We start from the raw sequence: 16,596 nt of genomic DNA, 5'->3' as shown, positions 1-16,596 counted from the left end.
TTCAAAGAAACATAGCAGTTTTAAAATTAATTAACTCCTAGGTAAAGTAAACTAGGTAAACTCTCTCCCTTACTCCCAATCTCTGACATAGTTAAAGAAAGAAAACAAAAAGCAGCTTCTCTAACAAATATTGTGAAGCTGTGATAAATGGGTAGCTTCTGATTCTTCAGCTGACTTCAGCAATATATTCTATTACCGCTCAGGAGTGTATACTGTCCAAGAAAAAGCAAAGTCTTGTTTCATCAGCTTTATGTATTTATTTGCGACAATAAGATTTGAAATAAATTGTCCCCTTCTGCTGCCTCCTGGTTCGAACTGACTCGCTAGACACGTGTGTAGTGCTACATCTCTTCTCCTCTCAAGACGCTTGTCAAAACCCACTCAGAGTTTGCACAATTCCCTTATTGTAATTTTCTGTCCTGCCCTCCGTACCCAAAGGAGCCCAGTGCCCTACTGAAATTAATAAGCATGACAGGGAAAGGTCATAGCTTAGTAAAATAGCAGCTGCCTTGCATGTAGACGGTCCCAATTTATTTTTTCTTTATTAAATTTGTATACTGCCCTTCATCCATAGTTCTCAGGGCGTTTCACAGCATAGAAATGCAATATAAAAAACAGAAAATACATAATAAAAACAAGAACAAGACAAAACAATACCACCCCCCAACACATTTAAGAGGGTAGCGGATGTTAAGTTTTTGCCTGGCACCTAAAGATGTATAATGAAAGTGCCAGCCAAATTTCAGGGAGAGCATTCCACAAACGGGGAGCCACTGCAGAAAAGGCCAGTTCTTGTGTTGCCATTCACAGGATCTCCTGTGCAGGAGGCACACGAAGAAGAGCCTCAGAGGATGATTGCAAGGTCCAGATCAGTTCCTATGGAGAGAAGTGGTCCTTGAGGTATTGTAGTCCTGAGCCATCTAAGGCTTCATAGGTCAGAACCAGCACTTTGAATTGGGCCCGGGAACTAATTAGCAGCCAGTGCAGTTGAGCCAGGAACAGTGTATACCATCTTGCCCTGGTGAGCAATGTCGTTGCTGAATTCTGCACTGGCTGAAGTTTCCGAACTGTCTTCAGTGGCAGCCCTACATATAATGCATTGCAGTAATATAACCTAGTGGTTGGGACACGGGTGGCGCTGTGGGTTAAACCACAGAGCCTAGGACTTGATGATCAGAAGGTTGGCGGTTTGAATCCCCACGACAGGGTGAGCTCCCGTTGCCCGGTCCCTGCTCCTGCCAACCTAGCAGTTCGAAAGCACGTCGAAGTGCAAGTAGATAAATAGGTACCACTCTGGCGGGAAGGTAAACGGTATTTCCGTGTGCTGCTCTGGTTCGCCAGAAGCGGTTTAGTCATGCTGGCCACATGACCCCGGATGAGCGCGAGATGAGCGCCGCAACCCCAGAGTCGGTCATGACTGGACCTAATGGTCAAGGGTCCCTTTACCTTTACCCTAGCGATTACTGCGGCACAGATGGCAGACAATCCCTGGCATCTTCAGCTTGGGCTGGGAGAGACCCCTGTCTGAGAATTTGGAGAGCTACTACTAGTCAGTGCAGAGCAAGATGGACCAACACTGAACAAGATGGACCAATGGCCACACTGGCAACCCCTAGCCTAATAAGCTCTTGTCCCTGAACCCCCCCCCCCATTGCACATAAGAAATCAGTGCAGCAAATTTGCAGCGGCAAAATACTAACTCATGCATCAAGGTAAAGAAACCTGGAGCAGAATTAAACCCATAAGGTAAAATTTACTTCTGGGGTATAATAGACGCCCTGCAGTGCTTTGTGATTGATTTGCTTTTGGTACAGGCCAGAACGTATGTTTGTTTGTTTTGATATAGCAGCAAAAAACCCCACAAAACTACTGTGGTGCTTTTAAAGTGGAATATCCACACACAAACACTAAAACTTAATTTATTATACAGGTGAAAATGCTAAGTTATATTTTGAGAAGTTGATGGGGCCAGAACAGAACCCTGTTAGCTTTGAAAGAGAAATAATTATAGGTTCAGAGAGCACGGTTTCCCTAAGGCTAGCAAGGTCAGAGCTGAGGCAGTATTTTAACCAAGGACTTTGCAGCTTGCAATTTTCGCCGCTATGCCACCTCAATTACATGTGCCTTATGAACGTAACAGAAAGAAACATAGCTCAGAGATTTGCATGCAAAAGGTCCCAGCTCCAGGTAGGGTTGGAAGAGACTTTGGTCCATGAGACCATGGGAAACTGTTGCCAGTGTAGACCCTATTGAGCAAGCTGGGCCAATGGTCTACCAATCTATGGTGCTACTGTTAAGCATTTTACAGAATTTACCGACACGAAGGGACAACTCATGCAGTCAAACCCACAACCTAGCCAGCACAGCTAATACAGTTGTACCTTGTTTGCCAAACGCCTTTGAAGTAGTACGTTTCGGCTCCCGAATGACTGAAAACCAGAAGGGAGTGTTCCAGTTTTCGAACTATTTTTCGGAGGCTGAACATCTGGCATAGCTTCCACGGCTTCCAATTGGCTGCAGGATGCTCCTGCAGCCAATCGGAAGCTGCGTCTTGGTTTCTGAACAGTTCCGGAAGTCGAACGGACTCCCAGAACGCATTCTGTTCGAGAACCAAGGTACAACTGTACAGGCTTTTTTAAAAAAAATTATTACAAGACATTCCAAAATATATGTACTAAAGACAAAGTAAACCTTTTATTCTTCATTGCAAGAAGAATGTTCTGAATCCAAGAAAATGAAACTTTGTCAATAGATTGGGATTAACATATTTAAAGCTATACATTTAAAAACATACTAAATAACACTCCAATCTAGGTACCTTTAAAAATGGAACGTTTGACTCTAATTGCGATTTACGATCATGTGTGATAATGGGATAAGAAGAAATTCTATTACAGAAAAAAAGATTTTGCCTTGGAAGCACATTAATTAACTGAAATAATGGGCAGATATTTTACGTGTAACTTTCAGGCACTGAAAAGAAGGAAAATTATAATTTACTTAGGCAGCTTAAAACTATAATATTTAAGTAGCTTAATTAAACTTTTACTATTCTAAATTTGGCTGCCAGTTGAACCCTGACCGCAGCTAAATTGTACTCTCAGATAAATGGCTGCAAGATACTTACCCAGATACAACTGCCTTGAAGTGACCAAAGCTACACATTTAGAAACACAGCAGGAAAGCTGGCAAATATTTTTCTGCTTTCCACATGCTCTTATTCAAACAATTGTGGTTGAGCTAATGGGTGGAACTCAATTTATTGTAAATGTTTTGCTTCTCTTATAAAGAACACACAATATGTGAACAGTAATGGAACAGAAAAATGAAGTGTAGCACCCAGCTTTAAAAGTGTTCAACATTTGTTGCCATTTAAAAGCAACAAAACAAAGTTGCGTTTTCTTTCATTGTGCCTTAAATTCTGGGTTATATCCAATGTTATGGGAATGGAAGGGTTAGGGTTGGTGCAATTATTATTTTCCTCCCCCACTTCCCTCCAAGTTTTTCTTTTTCTAAAGTGGATTTTTTATTATTATTATGAAATACTTTATTTTAGAATGATGAGAAAAGGGATTTCTTAAACTGCATACACGCATCCCCCACACTTTCGCGCCATTGGCTTGTGCGTTGGGAAATAAATCAATAGATAGGAATTCATACCAGGAAATGACGGGAGAGTGCTGGAGTCATGAGAAGACCCACCGCAGAGCCTGAAGAGGGCACCAGTGAAAGTGGAAGAAGCCCCAAAGTGGAAGCCCCTGAGGTGCAGTGGAGCTTTGTTTAGGCTGCTCAGCTTCCCCGCCTAACAGCTGGCGTATGGGGTAGCACAGCAGCTGCCACAGCCACTTTCCTACACATCCTCCAGCCAGCCCTAGAACTTCAACTCTAGCTATTTTGGTCTGGATTAGAGAGAGAGAGCAGGAGAGAGAGAGTTGGAGAGCAGGAAAAATGGGTGTTTACAGGCTTTTTAGAGGGCGCTCCCCACTTATGCGATTGTCGCTTATGCGCACAGGGGCCCGGAACATAACCACAGCATAAGTGGGGACTTAAGACTCTGCACTCTATCGGCTCATTATAATTCCTCTATTATAACGCTACACACAGTACAACTCTAAATTGCAAAAGCAAGATGTACCTTTACAGCTTGGGAGGGCGTTGTCACAAGAGAAGGAAGAAGGGTTCAATGCCTTCCTTGCTTGCGGCTTTCCTCTCATTGGCCTATTTGTCGTATCTGTTTCTGAACCTAAAGGACTGGGAGATTATACAGACCAACCTAATTTTGCTGCCATCCAATTCAAACTGTTGCAAATCTGTTGGATCCAAGATTCCAAGGCAGAAATGCAACTGATAGTAGCACTGCTTCTGCATTTGATCGGATTACAAAACAAACAGGATACTCAGGACTTGATACTGGGAAGGTACCTTCATATATTTTAGAATACAGAATATATTTGGGTATCTGACCAAGGAATACAGACTGGGATTCCCTGACAAGCATTCCTGAAACATGGTTGCAAAGACCTCTTTGTACAAGAAATCCTAGCTCCTCTTGCTTCTTACCTACCTAGTCTCCTCCATCTTCCGAAGCATGTAAAAGAACCTGGCCTGTGTTTGGAAATGCACCAAATAATCTGATATGTGAAAGGACTAACCTTCAGTTTTAGAAGTCCATAATAAATATGATGACAAATATTGCATAAACAGAAACAGATATTGATAATCAGAAAAAGGCTGAACATAGTGTTCACTGAGTTCTAATAAGGCTGGTCTCAAGAGCTAGAGAGAAATTTCTCCATTACTGTCAATTGGATGCAAAAGAGACATTTGCATCAACTTCTCCCATAAACAACAGTGGGAGTCCCACATTTATGTGGAATTGCAACGCATCAATTTGGATGTAAAAGAATGGCCTGCTTTGTTCACAAAGGGTAACAGCCCAGCTTCGTCTCTACAATGAATGACAAATACAGCAAAGGTACCTTTATTCTGTGAAATCGAACAATGTCACCATTTTTGTAGATTTGTGGAAGGGCATCTCTGTTTACATTAAAAAGTGAACATATCAGCTTGGCATCCGATTGGTCCACAATGGTTATCACTGAGCAATAATCTGTAAAGGAGAAAATACAGATGTAAAAAAGTTGGCACCATATTTCTAAAAGCATAGATTAATACATAAAGGATCATGATGTCAGGTAACATCATGAGAATAAATACAGGGATGAGATTATAGGATTCCATATGCTTTTAAGAAAGCAATACAATTTCCTAAGAATAGCCATGCCAGAAATTCTACACCTACCTCTGTTTAAAAAGTGCATGCATTTTCAGTAATCTTGACATGTCGACAGATGTGAATGGGTTTGAAGCTTTCATAAAATTACTAACAAATCTTAACACTGAAGAGAAAGTATTTTATTTAAATTCAAGGTATAAAGTACAATGGTCAGCCAGCCCTTTAACTGGCCAAGGGTGACAACGACACTTTCTTCTGTGACACGAGGCAAGGAGGAATGATTGCCTAGCATGCAGTCTAATTTTCAGTACTGCTCCATTTCTTCAAATCTAGCTTAGGTGTTAGTCTCCGGAGAGCTAATAATTGCCAGTTGTGTGGCAAGTCTCTTTTTGCTTAGCTTTGCCCTCACTTAAAACAGCCATATTAAAAGGACAAATGGCTTAAACCACTTCCTGTTCATGCAGAGTAAGAAGCAACAGACTGTTTAGACTTTAGAGAAAGGCATTGCAGGGGGTTGAATTAAGATGACCCACGGGGTCCCTTTCGACTCTGATTCTATCCGCACTCAAATCTACAAGTTCAGAGCACACCCTCATTGATACATATCTTCAACCCTCTTAAGAATACCAAACAGCCGGGACAAACATGTATGTTCTGCAAAATTCTTATAACTTTAATACACTAATATCCTGCATTTCCTTTCAAAGGAGCACACAGCAGCAAAGATATCAATGATTAAAAAAACTAATTAAAATACAATAAAAACTTATTTAATACATCTAAAAATATCTTACTATTATAACATTTATATTCCACGTTTCCTTCAAGGTGCCCCTCTCTCCAAGTTATTCTCACAACAATCCTGTGAGTTAGGTTAGGCTGAGAGATGATGACTGGCTGAAGGTCACCCAGTGAGTTTCAAGGCAGATTGAAGATTTGAAGGTGTTCCAGGTCATGGGTAGGCAAACTAAGGTCCGGGGGCCGGATCCGGCCCAATCACCTTCTAAATCCGGCCTGCGGACAGTCCGGGAATCAGCGTGTTTTTACGTGAGTAGAATGTGTGCTTTTATTTAAAACGCATCTCTGGGTTATTTGTGGGGCATAAGAATTTGTTCTTCTTTTTTCAAAATATAGTCCGCCCCCCACCCAAGGTCTGAGGGACAGTGGACTGGCCCCCTGCTGAAAAAGTTCGCTGACCCCTGTTCCAGGTTTTAGTCTAATAGTCTAACCCAGAGTGGTCCAACATGGCTCTCAGACTGCATGCAGCCCTCAAGGCCTTTTCTGGCGGCCCTCAGCAGCTTTTGATGCCCCAGCCCTCACGGTTCCTTCCCAAAGCTGGGTAAGTGAGGCACTGGGCTTTGGGAAGGAAGCTTGAGGACTCTACCAGGTTCCTAGAGTTCTCCCGCCTCCTTCCTAAAGCCTAGTTAGTGCTTGCCCAGTCATTGATCCTCTAAGCACTACATTCCATAACAGTATTGGGTATCAATGCCAATTTTCATATTCAGGACATCATCCTTTAAAAAATGAATTTCTAATGCAAAGGACAAATCTATTATTTCTACAGGCTCTGGCAGAAACAACATATAACTTTTGGGCTAAAACAACACCACGTTTTGATATACCGTATTTTTCGCCCCATAAGATGCACTTTTCCCCCTCCAAAAATGAAGGGGAAATCGGGGTCCGTCTTATGGGGCGAATGCCTGCAAGCCTCGCGCGCCCGGCAGGAGGTCCCACCGGGTGCGCGAGGCTTGGGACGGCAGCCTGTCGCCCGAAGCACGGGGAGCCCTCTGGAGGGCTCCCCCTGCTTCGTGCGAGTGTCTGCAAGCCTCGCGCACCCGGCAGGAGGTCCCACCGGGTGCGCGAGGCTTGGGGCAGCAGCGGACTGCTTGCCGGCATGCAGAAGCTTGGGGCGCGCTGAGCTCAGCACGCCCCAAGCTTCTAGGTGCGCGCAAGCAGTCCGCTGCTGCCCCAAGCCTCGCGCACCTGGTGGGACCTCCTGCCGGGTGCGGGAGGCTTGGGGCAGCAGCGGACTGCTTGCCGACATGCAGAAGCTTGGGGCGCGCTGAGCTCAGCACGCCCCAAGCTTCTAGGTGCGCGCAAGCAGTCCGCTGCCGCCCCAAGCCTCGCGCACCCGGTGGGACCTCCTGCCGGGTGCGCGAGGCTTGGGGCAGCAGCGGACTGCTTGCCGACATGCAGAAGCTTGGGGCGCGCTGAGCTCAGCACACCCCAAGCTTCTAGGTGCGCGCAAGCAGTCCGCTGCCGCCCCAAGCCTCGCGCACCCGGTGGGACCTCCTGCCGGGTGCGCGAGGCTTGGGGCAGCAGCGGACTGCTTGCCGGCATGCAGAAGCTTGGGGCGCGCTGAGCTCAGCACGCCCCAAGCTTCTAGGTGCGCGCAAGCAGTCCGCTGCCGCCCCAAGCCTCGCGCACCCGGTGGGACCTCCTGCCGGGTGCGGGAGGCTTGGGGCAGCAGCGGACTGCTTGCCGACATGCAGAAGCTTGGGGCGCGCTGAGCTCAGCACGCCCCAAGCTTCTAGGTGCGCGCAAGCAGTCCGCTGCCGCCCCAAGCCTCGCGCACCCGGTGGGACCTCCTGCCGGGTGCGCGAGGCTTGGGGCAGCAGCGGACTGCTTGCCGACATGCAGAAGCTTGGGGCGCGCTGAGCTCAGCACGCCCCAAGCTTCTAGGTGCGCGCAAGCAGTCCGCTGCCGCCCCAAGCCTCGCGCACCCGGTGGGACCTCCTGCCGGGTGCGCGAGGCTTGGGGCAGCAGCGGACTGCTTGCCGGCATGCAGAAGCTTGGGGCGCGCTGAGCTCTGCACGCCCCAAGCTTCTAGGTGCACGCAAGCAGTCCGCTGCCGCCCCAAGCCTCGCGCACCTGGTGGGACCTCCTGCCGGGTGCGGGAGGCTTGGGGCAGCAGCGGACTGCTTGCCGACATGCAGAAGCTTGGGGCGCGCTGAGCTCAGCACGCCCCAAGCTTCTAGGTGCGCGCAAGCAGTCCGCTGCCGCCCCAAGCCTCGCGCACCCGGTGGGACCTCCTGCCGGGTGCGCGAGGCTTGGGGCAGCAGCGGACTGCTTGCCGACATGCAGAAGCTTGGGGCGCGCTGAGCTCAGCATGCCCCAAGCTTCTAGGTGCGCGCAAGCAGTCCGCTGCCGCCCCAAGCCTCGCGCACCCGGTGGGACCTCCTGCCGGGTGCGGGAGGCTTGGGGCAGCAGCGGACTGCTTGCTGGCATGCAGAAGCTTGGGGCGCGCTGAGCTCAGCACGCCCCAAGCTTCTAGTTGCGCGCAAGCAGTCTGCTGCCGCCCCAAGCCTTGCGCACCCAGCGGGACCTCCTGCCGGGTGCGGGAGGCTTGGGGCGGCAGCGGACTGCTTGCCGGCATGCAGAAGCTTGGGGGGCGGTGAGCTCAGCAGGCCCCAAGCTTCTAGGTGCGCGCAAGCAGTCCGCTGCCGCCCCAAGCCTCGCGCACCCGGTGGGACCCCCTGCCGGGTGCGCGAGGCTTGGGGTGGCAGTGGACTGCTTGCCGGCACGCAGAAGCTTGGGGCGCGCTGACCTCAGCTTGCCCCAAGCTCCTGGATTAGCGCAGGGGTCCGCTAGCCCTGGGAGAGGCGCCCGGCTCTCCCACGCAAGCAGAGACCTTGCCTGCACACAGAAGCTTGGGGTGCGCTGAGCTCCGCATGCCCCAAGCTCCTGGTGTAGCGCAGCGCACCAGGGGGGGAAATAAATTTTTTTCCCTTTATTTCCCCCCCTAAAATCTAGGTGCGTCTTATGGGCCGGTGCATCTTATGGGGCGAAAAATACGGTAGTTTACTAGATTTGGCCATCATATTGGAAACCATTAACATTTTTAGATTAAATAGTGCTAACTAGATCTTAATGTGTAAGAGATGAAAAATTAAACTTCCTGTTAGGTATTAGAAACAATCTTGAGCAATTCACCTAATTTCCTCTGTAAGATTAAGTGCAAATTGCTTTGTAGTTTTATTGCAAGGCCTGCTAGTATCTCTAAGCCAAGCCTTTAATCAAAGAAGCCATGGATATAATAGTCTACAGTGTATATTACAAATACTTATTTGTAATTCTCTGCCACCATTGCACAACACACTCTAGGATTACAGTATAAATGAGTTAACCTTGAGACAGGAATGTCATGTTCAACAAATAGTTAGGGAATAGTTCCAATGAGGTGCTTTAAGCCAACATCTAATACTACAAAAAATATTTTAGTTTAATTTTTTACTTACTGTAAAGCAACTATTCTCAAAGGATTAGTCCTGAGAAACAAGGCCTAAGAAGTATGATACTGAATTAGCTGTTTGTTTAACTTTGCAAATTATCTTCAGGAAATAGCATCAAAGTACAGTTAAGTGTGCCACAGAGGTGTAAAAAGCAAGTAGGAACAATACATTTTAGCAAGCTCATTAAAATCTGACAGCTTGTTTTAAACCTATATACTGTGTACCTCACTTTAATTAAAAAGGTGAAAAATTGCATGCTGGCAAGATATACAAGTTCTAAGGTAACTCAAATTTAAATCTAATATTTTCAAAACTCGACAAATATACAGGCTGCTTCAAGTTACAGCTCTGTGCGTCACTACAGGGTTATCTCAGTTCAGACAAGCAATACAGTACACAGTGTAAAATACTTTCACAAAACATGGGATCTCGCCATCGCTTAAGGAGAGAAACCGTGTCAGTTCAACAGTGCAAAACTAATGCTGATACATCCTCATGGATTACCAAAATCTGGCACTGAAGTACAACAAATGCTTATAAGAATTCACTCTACCATATTCTTTTATAATGTGTTGGATAAAATGCATCTCCAAGGTGACTTTCTTTCCATAGCCTGAAGGCTCTTCCTGGCACTCTAATAATCTCACCTTACATTTTTGTTTCAAAACATGCGAGATTGCAGAAAAAAACAACAACTTGAAAGCAAACAGCTTGCATGGCTCACAGACCTAAAGCCAAATGAAGATTATTATTATTATTAAATTTGTATACTGCTCTCCATCTGTAGATCATGTTCTCATGCCTTAATTGTTAGTTTAAAAAATCTATCTCATGATTTGGAATATAGGGAGTTAGCCTGTCCCAGGTACCTATCACATCAGGTGGCTGGAATAGTTATATCCACTTAGGCTTGTTACTGCACATGAAATTGTATTTTTAAAGTCCTACACTTCTGTGATGATGTGCCAAATGTTAAGATAAAAAAGGTAAAGGACTCCTGGATGGTCAAGGTCCAATCAAAGGTGACTATGGGGTGCGACACTCATATCAACTTCAGGTTGAGGGAGCCGGTGGTTTGTCCACCAACAGATTCCCGGGTCATGTGGCCAGCATGACTAAAATGCTTCTGGCACAGTGGGACACTGTGACAGAAACCAGAGCGCACAGAAGCACCGTTTACCTTCCGACCGCAGCAGTACCTATTAATCTACTTGCACTGGCGTGCTTTTGAACTGCTAGGTTGGCGGAAGCTGAGACAAAGCAACAGGAGCTCACCCTGTCATGCGGATGTGAACCGCTGACCTTCCAATCAGTAGTCCAAAGAGGCTCAGTGGTTTTGAGCGCAGCGCCACCTGTGTCCTGGTTCTAAATGTTGAAAGTATCCTGGCATGTTGTATGGAAAGTAAGTGAAACCCACCAGCACTGGGAGTCTAGTTCATACACTTACTAGAATAGCTCTTCCATATATGTGGGTGGGAGACACTGAACTCTCTAATACACCCATCACACGCATACAATATAAGGCAAGATGTATGTCATAGGTACACGATTCTCAAAACACTTCTTCCTAAGACAGCACATATTCTAGGAAAGACAGTCTAAAGTGCGTGAAATGGCCCCTAGCACAAGATAGATTGAAAGCCCAAAATGCTATTTCAGTATGGAAGTATTTTAGTGGCTAAAGAAGCTTTGAATAACACACCGGGTGCAGTTTTTCCATTTCGGAAACATCCAGAATGGATTTCAGGGTAGACAAGCTCACCAAAAACAGAGAAACTTTAATAGTTTTGCTATAGCAGTTTGAAAATACATGCATACATATATGCAAAGATGAAAATACATGTTCTATTTCCAACCTCTATGGGCCTTTCCACTGAGACCAACAGACATCTACAGTTTTACATGTATGCCAGAAGCAGCTTCCCAACTGGGATCGATCTGCAATGCTAGCTTTCGAGCAAGTGGATCACAGTTGCTTACCAGCATGAGCAAGGTGACAGGATGGGTTCTGCTGGTCATGCCAACTTTCCTATTACATCGCCCTTCCAGTAAGCAGCAGCGACTCAGCTGCCAGGAAGTCAGTGTAACAGCTCCACACCAATTTGCAAGCCATTGCTGATCTATGTATTTTTACCAATCAATTCAATGGAAGTGAGTGTTCATCTTTATTTGATATCTCAACTCTCTGTTCAGGCCACTGAACAGTGTACTTCCCGCCGATAACAAGTTTGGGCTTTTGTAGAGTTCCAGGTTGATCAATTGGGTTAAGTTAGTTTATTCTGTAGTAAGTCGCAAATTTATGCTACCATGAAATAATTTAATTGTATTAGCATTGTTTAAGAATGGCAAAAAAATAAACAACAACCAAACTATGGAAATGACTTTAAGCAGTAAGCTGTAACACCTGACAAAATTACTTAACAGCTACTGTAAGCTTGCTTGGCTTAACTGCAAAAGAAGGAACAGGGAAATATTAAGCCCTCACAGCAGTAGTTGGAGCTACAGTTACTTCTATGTCATTAGAGACCCTAGCCTGGATCCAATTGCCATTTCATGGATTAAATTTTCTACTATCAGCTGTGAAGTCTTCAGATAGCTTAATAGGGGGTTGCCAACTTTAAATTTCCATTTGATATCTTCAGTCGAGAAGTGCCCTTTCTGCAAGTGATTGTCTACATGCCCTTTTGGTTTTGACCATTTTACATTTAAAAGCTACAAGTGGTGAGGAAAGAGAAATAAGAGGAAATCTGCCTATCCAGAAATAACATTTTAAAAATCAGCAACACCTTCTGCAATATCCTAAAGGATAGAAAATCATAATCTTTTCAGCTCTCTGCAGCTCTCCAGAAGGGAAAAAAATATCCCTATTAAAATTAAAGACTGAAAATCTCACAGTGAATGCAGTTTTCTCAGACATACAGACCTCACATAACTAAGCATCAAAAGATGCTGAAGTATAAGAATCTAAAAGTTTCATCTTGGCTACAGGAAGACAATTTCTATACAGAAAGAACTAGTAAATGTTAACCATATTGATATAACTTGTACACCAGAATTGTATTTGGCTTTACGCTGTGGGTTAAACTACAGAGCCTAGGACTTGCCAATCAGAAGGTCGGCGGTTCGAATCCCCATGACGGGGTGAGCTCCCGTTGCTCGGTCCCTGCTCCTGCCAACCTAGCAGTTCGAAAGCACGTCAAAGTGCAAGTAGATAAATAGGTACCGCTCCGGCGGGAAGGTAAACGGCATTTCCGTGTGCTGCTCTGGTTCGCCAGAAGCGGCTTAGTCATGCTGGCCACGTGACCCGGAAGCTGTACGCCGGCTCCCTCGGCCAATAAAGCGAGATGAGCGCCGCAACCCCCGAGTCGGCCACGACTGGACCTAATGGTCAGGGGTGCCTTTTACTTATTTCTTAATCTTCTACAAACTACATAGGAGAACAGCACAGAAACAATATAAGATATGGAGGCCTTGTTCACACATAACACTAAGCCATGGTTTGCTTAACAAACCATGAGTGAAACCAGTTGTCCCACAAACAGGCAAGTATGCTTATTTCTCCAAAATTTAGTTTGTTTTCCAATTACTAAACTCATTCCTTTATAGATTGACCACCTGAGACGCTCGCCAAACAAACATGGTTAAGGAAGAGTGCCGGATTCACACATAGCACCGGATCATAATTCACACAAACTAAAGTTTGCAAATAATCAGCAAACCATGGCTTCAGATTGTTGTCAGGAAACAAACCATAGTTAAGCTGCTAGGTAGGGTTCACACAGTGCTAAAGCTATGGTTTAGCATTATGTTTGAAGCAGATCATTGTGTCCTAATAATGGCAACACTATTTTTCAAACATCTATTTTAAATCTATTTCTATTCCTAAATTTAATTCAAGAAGAGATAGATGGCAATAGCTGATGTGCTTTATGAGTACCCTAGTGATCCAATGATGTCGGAACAGATAAGTGGGCTTTTTACGAAATTTACAAGCTACAACGCAACTCATTCCAGTTTTAGCCTAAACAAGATCTTGAATCATTCTAAAGAAATCCGTTAAAGAAAGGATTACCATCACAAGAAGATAGTCAGCCTTAAAAAAAAAAAGAACAAAACAAAACCCAGCACAACTATTTCCCCAAATGGTCAAACTTAACAAATTGTTTGTAAAACGTATCACCTACAGAAGTATTGCTTTTGTTCCCCAAAAGGAATAAGATGGGTTCACTTAAAAAAAAAAAAAAGAAGTTTCCTGGGAATTCGGGATAAAAATAATTTTCATTACTGCCACAGTCTGCCTTGCCAGGATACAAGATCACCATTATGAAAGAAGTTGACCAGTTTAGAAAGTTCTTTCTATGACAGAAAGCCTTCTATCATCAGCTCAAATTATCACAAAACTAACGACCAATATGCAAATCGCTCCATTCCCTCCAAAATTAGAGCAGACACATTATTTTCCAGGTTCATGCCTGCAATATAATTTTAGTTTATAAGTGAATATGAGATGAAACTAATGATATTCATTTTAATTTCATTTTGTGGAAAAATAGACAAAGCATATGGTGTAATATCTGTAATAACAGATGGACCATTACCAGTTCTTGATACCAAATTTAATTACCCCATCCATTTTTTAAAGGTCTGACATATAAATTATTGTACCTCATGGTGCTTTATTCATATTTTTTTTCTTAAGTGGGATGTGAAAACACTTATCTTTCAATATTTCCAACAGTTTTATGTTTAAATACCATTACCACAAACTATGTTGGGTTTTTGTGCGACTAAAGTCATGTTCATTTTTAAACAAAAGAAGTGAAGGAAGCAGATCCATTTTCAAACACCATGACCAAAGACTATGTTCCTCTATTTGTCAACCCCAAAGAGCAAAGAAATCCCTCTTGAGTTTCTCACCGTTGCATCAAATGGTGTGCAATGAATAGGGAGGTTTCCACAGCTTCTCCACGAATGAATAAAACTTTCAACTATTGCCGAAGACATTGGGCTGCCTAATCTCCTAGCCACGCTAGCATTAATTTCTTTCCTTTTCAAAGCTAATCATGGTCAGGGTTTCATCTGCCCTAACCACTATAAACTCCAAGTTACGATACAACAAACTCCCATTTCCAAACTTTAATTTGGAGTTAGTGATACTACTGAGCACAACAGGCAACCCCCATTTTAGGCGCGACCAATATGTGCCCAATTGCACACAGCACTGAACCCAAAAGTTGACGCGGGAATGTCATAAAAGAAGTCACTGAAAGGGTGGAACAGACCAAGGTGGCTCACCAAGGTGAATCTGAGCAAGCATTCTTTACAGCAGCCTTTCTCAACCTGTGGGTCCCCAGATGTTGTTGAATTACAACTCCCATCACCCCTAGCTAGCAAGGCTAGAGCACAGGGATGATGGGAGTTGTAGTTCAACAACATCTAGGGACCCACAGGTTGAGAACCGTTGCTTTACAGGAATCCAAGCATCCAGGAAGCATTGAGCAGTTTATCAGAAATCATAAAGGTAAAGGGACCCCTGACCATTAGGTCCAGTCGTGGCTGACTCTGGGGTTGCAGCGCTCATCTTGCTTTACTGGCCGAGGGAGCCGGCGTACAGCTTCCGGGTCATATGGCCAGCATGACTAAGCCGCTTCTGGTGAACCAGAGGAGCGCATGGAAACACCATTTACCTTCCCGCCAGAGCAATCTACTTGCACTTTGATGTGCTTTCGAACTGCTAGGTTGGCAGGAGCAGGGACCGAGCAACGGGAGCCCACCCCGTCGTGGGGATTCGAACCGCCGACCTTCGGCAAGCCGATCAGAAATCCTACAATGACCCATAATCGACTTCTTGCTCATATTTGCTATGAGATTTTTTTTTAAAGCAGAACACCTTGTGAGTTTTATATATTTAATAATACATACCCGTTCCTTTGCATTTATATGGAGGCTTGAAGAATTTCACAGCACCATAGAGGTTGACAATAGTCCCGCCTTTAACAAGATTCAGAGGGGTGTATGTGTAGCTGGGGGCAACAGGCTAACAAGACAAAACAGAAAGTGATCACATTCAAGAAAAATTCTGTAGCTATTTTAAAACGGCAAGCTTCTTCTTCTCTCTCTTCTTTTCTTTTGCCAAAACTTACTTTAGATACAGGGCCTAGATATCAGGTCCATTATGAACATCAAACAAAACATTTTTCTTTGCTACTGGTCATTCCATCAGAATACTCCTTCCTCCTTTGGAAGAATTCCCCTATAAGGAAAGGTTATAACAATTTGGGGTGGGTTTTTTTTTTTTTTTACTGTACAGAAAAGGTGAGCGGGGAGTAGATATGCTTTGTGATGTATAAAATGATGTTGGGGTGTGTGTGACTATTTTCATACTAGAATCTGGATCCATCCAATGAAGCCGAATGCTAGGAAATTCAGCTCAGAAAAAAGAAAGTGCTTCTTTATACAGTACATAATTAAACTATGGGATTTGCTCCCACAAGAGGCAGACAGCCACCAGTTTGGGTGGTTTTAAAGGGGGATTGGACAGATTCATGGAATATAAGGCTATCAATTGCTGCAAGCTATGACTTATATATGTTGCGAGGCTGATCCTGCAGGACTCTTCTTATGAGACAGCCAAGTGTTATTTCCTGGCAAACGGAAAATATCAGACCATTCCAGAAACACTAGCTTTTTTTGCTTTTCTAATTTAAATAGTACATCTGCAGAGTTAAAGCTATAAAACGTTTGCAGATACAAATTTGTTTATTATTTCAAAAGGCATTAATCTAAGTGAAGGAAAGAAAGAGACAAGAACCTATATCATAACCTACAAGAATAGATTAAATAATTTGTTTAATTATCCTCAACAAACCAAACTTCAAAACAGGGTAAAACCACAACATGTTTTGATTAAATCCTTACTATATTTAATAAGCACCTACTCATTTGTTGCAAATTCATCTTGTTACGTTCTCTGACATAACAAGCTAGCTTGGCCATTGAAGCAAACTCCTACATTTTCTCTCTGTATTTATTAATGGTTGGTATCGTTGCTGATCTCCATTTTTCTGCCAACAAAATTATTGTTGCCAACACCATACAATGACACAGATTCCTTATGTTGCTGTA

The 16,596-nt window shown here is 44.3% G+C and overlaps 1 protein-coding gene across 2 annotated transcripts in view; it reads right to left on the bottom strand.

The window, feature by feature from the left end:
* Positions 1-16,596, bottom strand: part of POT1 (protection of telomeres 1) — a 57,228-nt gene that overhangs the window by 26,471 nt on the left and 14,161 nt on the right. For both annotated transcript variants that reach the window (XM_082239680.1, XM_082239679.1), the window contains 2 exons: positions 15,394-15,508; positions 4,980-5,110 (listed from right to left, as the gene is read on the bottom strand). In XM_082239680.1, coding sequence (XP_082095806.1) covers positions 4,980-5,110; positions 15,394-15,508 — 246 coding nt within the window. The remainder of the gene's footprint in view (positions 1-4,979; positions 5,111-15,393; positions 15,509-16,596) is intronic.

Source organism: Podarcis vaucheri (assembly GCF_965113315.1).
Source record: "Podarcis vaucheri genome assembly, chromosome: 10".
NCBI lineage: Eukaryota > Metazoa > Chordata > Lepidosauria > Squamata > Lacertidae > Podarcis > Podarcis vaucheri.
Note: the sequence above shows the minus strand (reverse complement) of the source record. Positions and strands in the feature narration are given on the sequence as shown.